At 45.8% G+C, this 10,411-nt stretch overlaps 1 protein-coding gene across 1 annotated transcript; it reads left to right on the top strand.

Moving 5' to 3' along the window:
* Nucleotides 1–3,064: 3,064 nt before the first annotated feature.
* LOC123078552 (uncharacterized) lies at nucleotides 3,065–5,394 on the top strand. The gene is made up of 2 exons (XM_044501105.1): nucleotides 3,065–3,246; nucleotides 3,817–5,394. The coding sequence occupies exon 2, from the start codon at nucleotides 3,945–3,947 to the stop codon at nucleotides 4,896–4,898; it is 954 nt and encodes a 317-aa protein (XP_044357040.1). The 5' UTR covers nucleotides 3,065–3,246; nucleotides 3,817–3,944; the 3' UTR covers nucleotides 4,899–5,394.
* The last annotated feature ends 5,017 nt before the right edge of the window (nucleotides 5,395–10,411 follow it).

Genomic DNA, 10,411 nt, shown 5'->3' with positions numbered 1-10,411 from the left:
CATTTGTGTTGAATCGACCCGAATTGATGTTATGCTATGAGATACATTCGTCACAAGTTAATGGTTTATAACACAGAGATAGTTACTGTTTGCATAATTCCTTAGACCATGAGAGTATCGAGTTTCTTCATGCTTGCTTCATGAACTTTGGGGTTTGTTAAACGTCATCCGTAACTGGATGGCTATTACGGCGGCTTACGGGTTCATGGGAAAGTGTTAAGTAACTTGATAGCTCGAGATTGGGATTTGCTCCTCCGACGATGGAGAGATATACTCGGGCCCTCTCGGTGTTACGGTATCCATCATCGTCTGGCCAGACACTTTGTGATTTGATCACGGGGATGCCGGAACACGATAACGAGAAAAGAGAACAATACCGGTAACGAGGTAACTAGCATAGTGGACAAGTTGTTGATCCACGGGAATGCCAACATGTCTCACCTCGGGTATTTGTAACATATCGCGAAGCAACAGGAATAGCTCACTGCAACTGGAGGTTCACTCGAATATTCATTCGTGTGGGTATAGGGGTCAATATGGGTGTCCACGGCTCCGATGTTGATCATTGATCGGAAGGGGTTCCGGGTCATGTCTATACTTCACCGAACCTATAGGGTCACACGCTTAAGGGTCATCTATCTGCTGAATACTAGACAGGGAGTCTGAGAGAAAATCACCGAAAAAGTTTCGGACACCGAAAAGTTTCGGACAGCGGAAAAGTTCCGCAGAGAGAGGTCACCGGATGAGTTTCGGTGAAACCGAAAAAGTTGTTTCGGGGTATGCCATTAAGTCAAAATGGTTTCGGCACATGCCTGATAATTCTTGGAGGGTGCCAGAATCATTCTGGAAACTTTTTGGAATTTTCAGAAATAAAAACCGAAAATGTTTCGGAGCTGCCGGTACCGCTTTGGCTGTTTTTCGCAGATGAAATTCACTAATCTGAAATTGTTTCAGAACGAATCCAAAATCATTTTAGTGGGTACTGGAATTATTCTAAGACCCACAGAAATATTTTCGGATTTAGTGGACGCGAAAAATTGTCTTCATGAATAGTGAAAACGCATTCTTGTTTGCTTTTCGCAGATGAAAATCACTAAACCGAAATTGTTTCGGAACGCGTTGAAAATTATTTTAGTGGGTACTGGAAATGTTCTGAGCCCACATAAATATTTTCAGTTCGAACGGACGCTGAAAAATGTCGTCATGAATAGTGAAAGTGCTTTTTGCTTGGCTTCTTGGAGAAGCCACCTTGAGGGCCTTTTTGGTATTTCCCCCCTTGGCTTCTTGGAGAAGCCACCCTTGGGCTTGGCCTATAAATAGGGGTGGAGGGGGCTGCCTAAAGGATCATCCCTTCTCACATACAAGTGCCATGCATGATCTGGCTTCTCTCTCCCTCCCAGCGAAATAGTTTCGTAGAGCCGAAAGGCTGTCTGGGTTCCGGTGGGAACTAGTTCTGGACGGCGAAGCCCTGCCGGATAGATGACACCGTATGTGTGCAACTCTGTAGAGAGATCGTAGTTTCGGTCTTAGTTCGTGAGTGCCTCCCGAAGGGCTGTCCGTGTGACCGTCCGAGTTTCGAAGGTCCTCCCGAAGGGCTGTCCGAGTGACCGTTCGAGTTTCGAAGGTCCTCCCGAAGGGCTGTCCGCGACACCGTCCGGGGGGCTGTTCGACCGCCTCCCGGAGGGCTGTCTGAGGAGCAGATGAGGGTATACATCCTCGCGGTTGGGAGGTTGTAAATCCTAGCTGCGGGGATCTGCACCGCCGATCGTCATCGACTCTACTTCCCGCTGCGCTACGAGTCGGTAACGAAAAAGATCAAACCATGTATGCAGTCTCCATAGTGGTCCTGGGCTGGTGCGTAGGTTGGAAATTTTTTGTTTTCTGCTGCGTTACCCTACAGGCATTTGGTGTGCTCCAATCTCGATTTGCTGTTGTCCGGTACCCCGCTCTGACCTGGTCGAAATCTCAAATATGGGAGGTTATGACTTGCTGTATCATCTTGCATAACATGATCATTGAGAGCGAGCAGAAAGAGCCAGTGTTTGACACTGAACCATATTACAGGCAGGGTCCTTTTGAAACTGTTGATCATCAGGTACCGACATCATGGGCTGCCTTCCTCAATATGCGCCAGGAGATCCGAGACCCACAGGTGCATCAAGAATTGCATCACGATTTGGTGGAGCACCTATGAGGCTCAAAGACAACGCCTAGTTCACTGAGTTTTAATATGTGTTTGAACTATGAGTTTGCTTTGTCGAACTATTTAATTTGTATTGATTTCTGTGATAAACTATGTGATAATAATTAATTGTTGTTGAATTTGTGTCGAAGTGTGCCGAACTTGGGCCTAATTTGGACCGAAATCCATGGCTGGGGCAAACTTGAGGTCGGCTGGGAACCCGAGCCCACATGCCGAATTTATCATCTCAAGTGATGCTATTCTAAGTTCTGTAAGGACGAATGGCTGAAGATGCTTTAAAGCTTTGAATTTGAAAGCCGCGTAAGCCCCGAGGGCCTGGGCCTGGACAACGAAAAGTTCAAACAAAGGCATCCAAAGGCCACTAGAGTGGGGATTGTTATGAAATCCAGCGTACGGCCTACTCTCCATGGCTCCCACCAGGTTATTCCTCACCCACCGTTCGTAGGCACACACGGCGCCCACCTTAGCTGGACCCACGCACGAGCGTTGGCCCACCTGTCATCGACGAAGGGTACGTGCATATGCTTTTCATTATTCTAGCATGGCACGAGCTGGCGTGGCAGATCGCATACATTCCCAGTCACGCCACATGAACCGCCGCTGCAGTGGTGGCCCCTACGCATCATTCTCACTGACAACCCACCGAGTCTATGGTGGGCCCCTCCATCTACCGACGCTAGCGCAACACCGGCAGGTAGGGACCTCTTGGCAGGTGCGGGGTCGGCGCGCAGTGAGGTCGGATCACGGAAGGCGGCCGCGCTGGCCGACGTGGTGGAGCCCCCTGGGCATCCGTCGCGAGGGTGCGAGCGAGCCTTAGCCAACCACGTCACTGTCCACGTCAGACGCCCCACCTATAAAGACGTAGCAAAGCCGACCCGCCCATCACACTCTCGTTTCCTTCTCCTTTCCTTTCCCTTCCCCTCCTCCCCACCTTAGCGTCTCCTCGCCGCTACCCTCCTAGGTCTCGGCGCCGCCGCCGACGCCGCCGAGGGTCTCCGGCGACCACGGACGCGGTTCGCTGTTACCCCTGACTGTCCGGCACGGTAAAACTTCCTCCCTCTCCCGCTTCCGCTCACCGTCGCAGCTCGATCTGGCCCGCTCCGCCGTTGACCCCGCCCGATTCGGCTGCCTCTCGTGCCGGAACTTGCGGACCATGTCTCTTCGTGCGTTCTGTGGGAGAATTTGTTCGACGCGTTCGATTTTCGAGCGGATCGATGCAGGGCAGTGGTCTGCGCTGTATTTTGGTTTGTCTGCGTCGTTTGGGCCGGATTGTTGATGGCGTTCCTAGATGTAGTCCTCCAACTACGCTCTGAACCAACACTTCTGCCATGCCTGTGCACGATCGCTAAAAAATGTCCTGATTTTTAGGCGATTTGACTTGTAAAGTTTGTCTGGTTTCGTAGGGAGGTGTTCATTTCCAGACGGGTTAAGGTTATTTTGTTTCGTATACCAGGGACGGTTTTAGTGCCAGACGTGTGAATTGCTTGTCTGTGAAGATTAAATCGCCTTCTTGTTCATAACAGTGTAATCCCTTGTATATATATGTAGCCTGCTAGAATATGCTGCTCGCGACCTGATTAAACTCTTGCTTTTTTGCTGTTATTCTCTTTCAGAATTTGAAGTTGGATATAAGAAATCAACCTAGCGTCTGTCTTGTTCTCTGTGTAGCGCTTTCCTTTGGATTGCAGAGAATTTTCAAACAAACCAACAACAACTTGCATCTGACTGACTTGAGGTAACTATGCCAAAGGACAGGAGCTCCCGTTCAGTCTCGCACGAGGGCTGCCGATCTCGTGTCTCCCCATACAAGTTGCGGAGTGGTTCTCGCAGGTCAGAGGAGGCTGCTGCCGCCGCCGCCGCTGCAGCAGCAAAGCAGGCTGCAGAATGGGAGGAGGTTCGCTGTCCTGTGTGCATGGATCACCCTCATAATGCTGTTATGCTTGTCTGCTCGTCACATGAGAAAGGCTGCCGCCCTTTCATTTGCGACACAAGCTACAGACACTCCAATTGCCTTGATCAGTACCGTAAAGCCTCCAAGGAGTCCTCTAAGGATTCAGGGGCAGCAGAATGTGCTGAGTGCCAGCAGCCAGTTAAACTCGCATGTCCATTATGTCGTGGGCCGGTCAGCCATTGGACCAAGGATTATGATGCACGGAAGTTCATGAATTCTAAGGATCGAGCATGCACCATGGAGTCATGTGAGTTCAAGGGTGCATACAACCAGTTGAGGAAGCACGCTAGGGAGGATCATCCTGCTGTCCGACCAATGGAGGTGGACCCCAATCGACAGCGAGACTGGCATAGGATGGAGCAGCAGCGTGATCTTGGGGATTTGTTCAGCATGCTGCGTTCGGGGATCAGTGGCAGAGAAGATGGGGTTGGAGTCAGTGAAGGTGACGAGGGCGTCAGTGAGAGATCCTTGCACGCCACGTCCATAACGATGGTCTTCATTGTGCGGTCAGGCAGGTCCATCCTACACTACACAGACGGGGAAATCCCAGGTCGTCGATCAAGGACAATTCTTCTAGTTGGGGAGCCTCGTGGTGAAGCCTCCCGAGCAGGAGGATCAAGCGGCAATGGTGATGCTGAGGCCACTACTACCGACAATGAGGAAACTGACCTGGCAATGTCAACACAGGCATCTGCTGGTTCTCAGGAAGATGCTGGAGAAGCCGATGGCGATCCTGTGCAGTGATGCTGCCTAAGGTTAGCTCCCTTGCTCTCATGGACTGAAAAGCCTAGCAGCAAGCCATTTATCGTGGTTTGCCGGGAGTCGGGTGCATGTTGGGAAGAAACATCCGTGCCAGCTTGTCTCAGGCGTAGTCAGGACATTCTGCCTACAAGCAAGCAAGAAGAAATCACGGAGGGAACGTGGTGGAGCTGAGTAGTGTCGTTTACATCCTGCTGGAATCTGTCGGCAAACATAAACATTTAATGGTGGCGTTGTATTATTGGAACATGTCCCATGTTTGGTACTCCGGTGAGTCGTTTCCCTGCGTTGTAATTCTCTCTAGCTCTTCTGCTGAATTCCATTTCGCTGCCTTGTAGTAATTGCATCTGAGTAGATCCTTTCTGCATTTGAAGAATTTGTTGTATAGCGTTCAGGTTTCTAGTTCCACTTATGCCTGGAGGAACCTGAGAAATCGGAATATGGTCGATGACAGTGAATGGAATGCTCCTTCGTTCAGACACGTGAGATGTTTTGGATATTTTGTAATATGAACTATATTCGAACTGACTGAAATCAATGAACATACTAAAACGTGTCTACATACATCTGATTCAGCAAAAGCTAGAACATCTAACACAGTACTGTATTTGTGAACGGGGCTGCAGCGTGAGAGGGAGTGCCTCGAATTCTTAGCCATCAGTTACTTACATGGGTAAATAAGATATAATTAATTTAGGGTCGGTAAATTAAAGACCATGTTGATATTATGATAAACTTTACAAAATTAATGAAAATTTCAAGAAGTTGACTTGAAATCATCCGTGTGAATTTCAAATTACTTTGACATATTGTGGAGAGATCCCGTAACACTAGGGAGTATAACATCCACTCATCCTCCTAATGTCGTGTGTCATGATTTGATGCTTCATTTTGAATTTTGCAAAGGTTAATCAATTATTTATTTGCAGGAAATAAGATCTCAATTACAAATATAGAGAAATATAATCTCAATTTATTTTGAACATGAGTCATTTACACCATAGTTTTGTTCTTCAACAGAAAATGCAGAAATACAAACATTGGAAATAGCAGGTTTTTTATTAGTTTTGTCATCAGTTCTACTACACTACTCATTTTTACCACTAAAATTTTCCAATACTAAAAAATAACTACTCATTTTTACCACTAAAATTTCCCAATACTAAAAATGCCACTGTTTTGGCGCGTGGTCGAAATAGCCATTTTCATCGTCAGGTCAATGCACGTTGACCTAAGATAGATGACAAAAATACCCCTACCCCGTTTGTCAACTCCCCTCTCTTTGTTGACCTGTGGGCCCACCTGTAAGGCGAGCATGAAATGAGAACATAAAAATTGGCACCAGGTAATGCCACTGTTTTGGCGCGTGGTCGAAATAGCCATTTTCATCGTCAGGTCAATGCACGTTGACCTAAGATAGATGACAAAAATACCCCTACCCCGTTTGTTAACTCCCCTCTCTTTGTTGACCTGTGGGCCCACCTGTAAGGCGAGCATGAAATGAGAACATAAAAATTGGCACCAGGGGGTTTGAACACAAGACCACAACCTGGACGGTTGCGCGTGTTAACCAACTAAGCTAGGGGAATGTTTTGATGTAGAAGGAAATACATACCCTATATCCTTAAGGTAAACATAATAGTCAAACAACAGCATAAATTCTTGTTGCTAGCTAATTGATACGTCACACACTAATTGATAGCAACAACACACATGATAGCAAGAGCAGGTGGTTTTATAAATTTCTCTGAAATTTTCAGCATTGTGCCTGCCCATTTTTCTGAGAATGACTCGAACACAGCAAGACGCACAAACATACATAAGGTTCAAAAATAGCCAGTTGTTGGTTTTTGAGCTCACACAAATCAGGTTCACAAGCATACATAAGGTTGAATAACATCCACTTATTGGTTTGAAATATAAAAGGTCCAAATTCTCAAAACATGCATAAGGTTCAAAAGAAACATGCCCAGATTCACAAACATAAGGTCGCCATCACACAAACTTCACATGCGCAGCTTTTTTTGCTTGTGTTTTGGGCAGGGTAGTCTGGTGGTTCAATATTTGCAACTCGAATATGCATGAGAGACGAAACAGATCCACCTGAAGATCCTTCAATAGTGTCACAAGGTTCATTTTTGCATGTCCTTCCTTTTCCTAGTGCTCTTCTATGTTTTCTTCACATTTGCTTTCTTCACACTTCTCTTTGAGCTGCACAGAAGTTAGTCTTGCAAAAAAGAATGGAAATAGATGTTGAAAATACATATAGAAATCAAATGTTCTTGTGGAGTTACCTAGCAAAAATTGCAACCATGGATAGCTCAGGGTCGCCTTCTCCTACCACAAAAGGGGCTTCCCTAGCTTGGAAGTTGGCCTTATCTTCTTCAAATGTTGGGTCAGCTGGATTTTTGCACAGTCTGGCTATGTGCTCGAAGCCTCCACATCGCTTGCACTTCCTTTTCCTAGTGCCAAGGCCAGCACCTTCAGTACTGGATCCGATTCTAGTCTCCCTTGGTCGTTCTTTTAGCCTCCTCAACACCGGAGCTTATAGTTTGAAACCAGGGTCAACAATGTCCCATTGTTGCTTGCCTACCATTATAGGTATGTTGCTCGCATATGCAACCTTGAATTTTACAACGGAGTACAACTCATGTACATGAGGTTCAATTTCTGGTACCAGACCTTGGAGTGAAGTAGTGAAGTACAGAGCATGGATACATGGCAATCCCTTGGCCCGCCATTGCCTGCAGCTACATGTTTCCTTTTCTATGTTAACAAGGTACCTCAATTCCCTATTCTCTTTGTCCACTACAGTAATTTATGCCTCAACATCACTGCGTCTAACTACCTTCATCTTCAGCCCTAAAAAGAACACAAAACATTAATCGTTGAATTTAGTTGGTTATGACATTAATGAGTTAAAAGAACGCAAGCTATTTACCTTTGGATTTGGTATGCAGTGCCTTTATCACACTTGGCAGTATGAGATGGCCAATGCATTTTTCTAATGCTATCCTCATCCACAGATCAAAATTCTCCATTATCATCTGCCTAATCTTGTCCAACATGTCAACAATAAGAAGAGCCTTAACTTTCCTCACTTTGCTATTAAATGACTCTGTGAGGTTGTTATTGACATAGCCAATCTTGCATATTTCATTGAACTTGCTTCTATCATATCTTTGTGTGTTGTTAAACCATATATTTTTGGACACTCTTCTTAGTAAGGATCTGCTTCATATGCTAATTGTGCTTTCTAGAACTAAAATTCATGCTTGCGGGAAAAAGATTATCATCATAGACCTTGCCCTTGGATTTTTTTTTCCAAAATTTGCAACAAGATGCCTCATATACTCCCTATGCTCCACTCCAGGCCACACTTGTTCTACCGTTGTCTCTAAACCTTTGCAAGCGTCCGTGTGTATGACTAGTCCTTCATGATGCCCAATAAGCCTACACAGATTTTGAAGAAATGAAGCCCAATTATCTGATGATTCAGTCTCTGTCACCCCATGGGCAACTGAGTAAAGCCAATTATGGCAATCAATGGTGTTAGAGATACGACAGGCAAATCAAACGATGAAGAACAAAATTAACACATGATACATGAGATTTTAACGTGGAAACCCCCTCCAACACGAAGGGGAAACAACCACGAGCTCCATCCAGCGAACTTCACTATATTGGGAGAGGCTACAAACGGCAGGGATTTACAACTGATCAACTTATCTCGTGCGGCGGCTTACAAGAGGTATATATAATGGTGGTGACCTAGGTCGATATTGATCCGTACTGCATGGGGGCTCCCCCCATACCCCGAGGAGGCCCACATGGGCTAATTTCAGACTTCGCTACGCTCGTCAGAAGTTAGCCCATATCTTTATACTTGAATTTGGATCAGAACATAACAAACTCCACCTTGAGACAAATTCCATCTTGTAGCATGAACGAGAACCTTCTCCGTAAACAACAAAGTGAACACGTTCGGCGCCAAAAATCCACTAGGGCTAATGAGTTATACCAACTAAGTCTGAGTAGAGCTCAAACTTAGCAACATGAACTGGCTTTGTCAACATATCAGCGGGATTATCATGAGTACAAATCTTGCATACCATCAGTATACCTTGCTCAACAATGTCTCGAATATAACGGTATTTGACATCAATGTGCTTTGTTTAATCATGGAACATCTGATCCTTAGTGAGTTATATTGCACTCTAGTTGCCACAAAACAGGTTAATGCAAGAATTATCTCCACAAGCTCAGCATAGAAACTTTTCAGCCACACTGATTCTTTACATGCTTCTGCAATAGCCATGTATTCTACTTCAGTGGTAGATTCAGTAACTACTAGCCGCAGTGTTGCCCTCCAACTCACTGCACAACCACCAACAGTGAACGCATAACTGATACGTCTCCAACGTATCTATAATTTTTTATTGTTCCATGCTATTATATTATCCATCAAGGATGTTTTATATGCTATTTTATATGATTTTTGGGACTAACCTATTAACCTAGAGCCCAATGCCAGTTTCTGTTTTTCCTTGTTTTTGAGTATTGCAGAAAAGGAATACCAAACGGAGTCCAATTGACCTGAAAAGTCACGGAGATTGTTTTTGGACCAGAAGAAGCCCACGAAGTACCGGACATGGAACAGAAGAGTCTCGAGGCCACCACGAGGGTGGGGGGCGCGCCCCCTACCTCGTGGTCGCCTCATGGACCCTCCTGACTTGTTCCCGACGCCAACACCTCTTATATATCCCCAAACTTTCAGAACATAACCTAGATCGGGAGTTCCGCCACCGCAAGCCTCTGTAGCCACCAAAAACCAATCGGGACCCTGTTCTGGCACCCTGCCGGAGGGGGGATCCCTCACCGGTGGCCATCTTCATCATCCCGGCGCTCTCCATGATGAGGAGGGAGTAGTTCACCCTCGGGGCTGAGGGTATGTACCAGTAGCTATGTGTTTGATCTCTCTCTCTCTCTCTCATGTTCTTGATTCGGCACGATCTTGATGTATTGCAAGCTTTGCTATTATAGTTGGATCTTATGATGTTTCTCCCCCTCTACTCTCTTATAATGGATTGAGTTTTCCCTTCGAAGTTATCTTATCGGATTGAGTCTTTAAGGATTTGAGAACACTTGATGTATGTCTTGCATGTGCTTATCTATGGTGACAATGGGATATTCATGTGATCTACTTGATGTATGTTTTGGTGATCAACTTGCGGGTTCCGTGACCTTGGGAATCTATGCATAGGGGTTGGCACATGTTTTCGTCTTGACTCTCTGGTAGAAACTTTGGGGCACTCTTTGAAGTTCTTTGTGTTGGTTGAATAGATGAATCTGAGATTGTGTGATGCATATCGTATAATCATACCCACGAATACTTGAGGTGACATTGGAGTATCTAGGTGACATTAGGGTTTTGGTTGATCTGTGTCTTAAGGTGTTATTCTAGTACGAACTCTAGGATAGATCGAACGGAAAGAGTA

Source organism: Triticum aestivum, chromosome 3D, assembly GCF_018294505.1.
Source record: "Triticum aestivum cultivar Chinese Spring chromosome 3D, IWGSC CS RefSeq v2.1, whole genome shotgun sequence".
Lineage (NCBI taxonomy): Eukaryota > Viridiplantae > Streptophyta > Magnoliopsida > Poales > Poaceae > Triticum > Triticum aestivum.
Note: the sequence above shows the minus strand (reverse complement) of the source record. Positions and strands in the feature narration are given on the sequence as shown.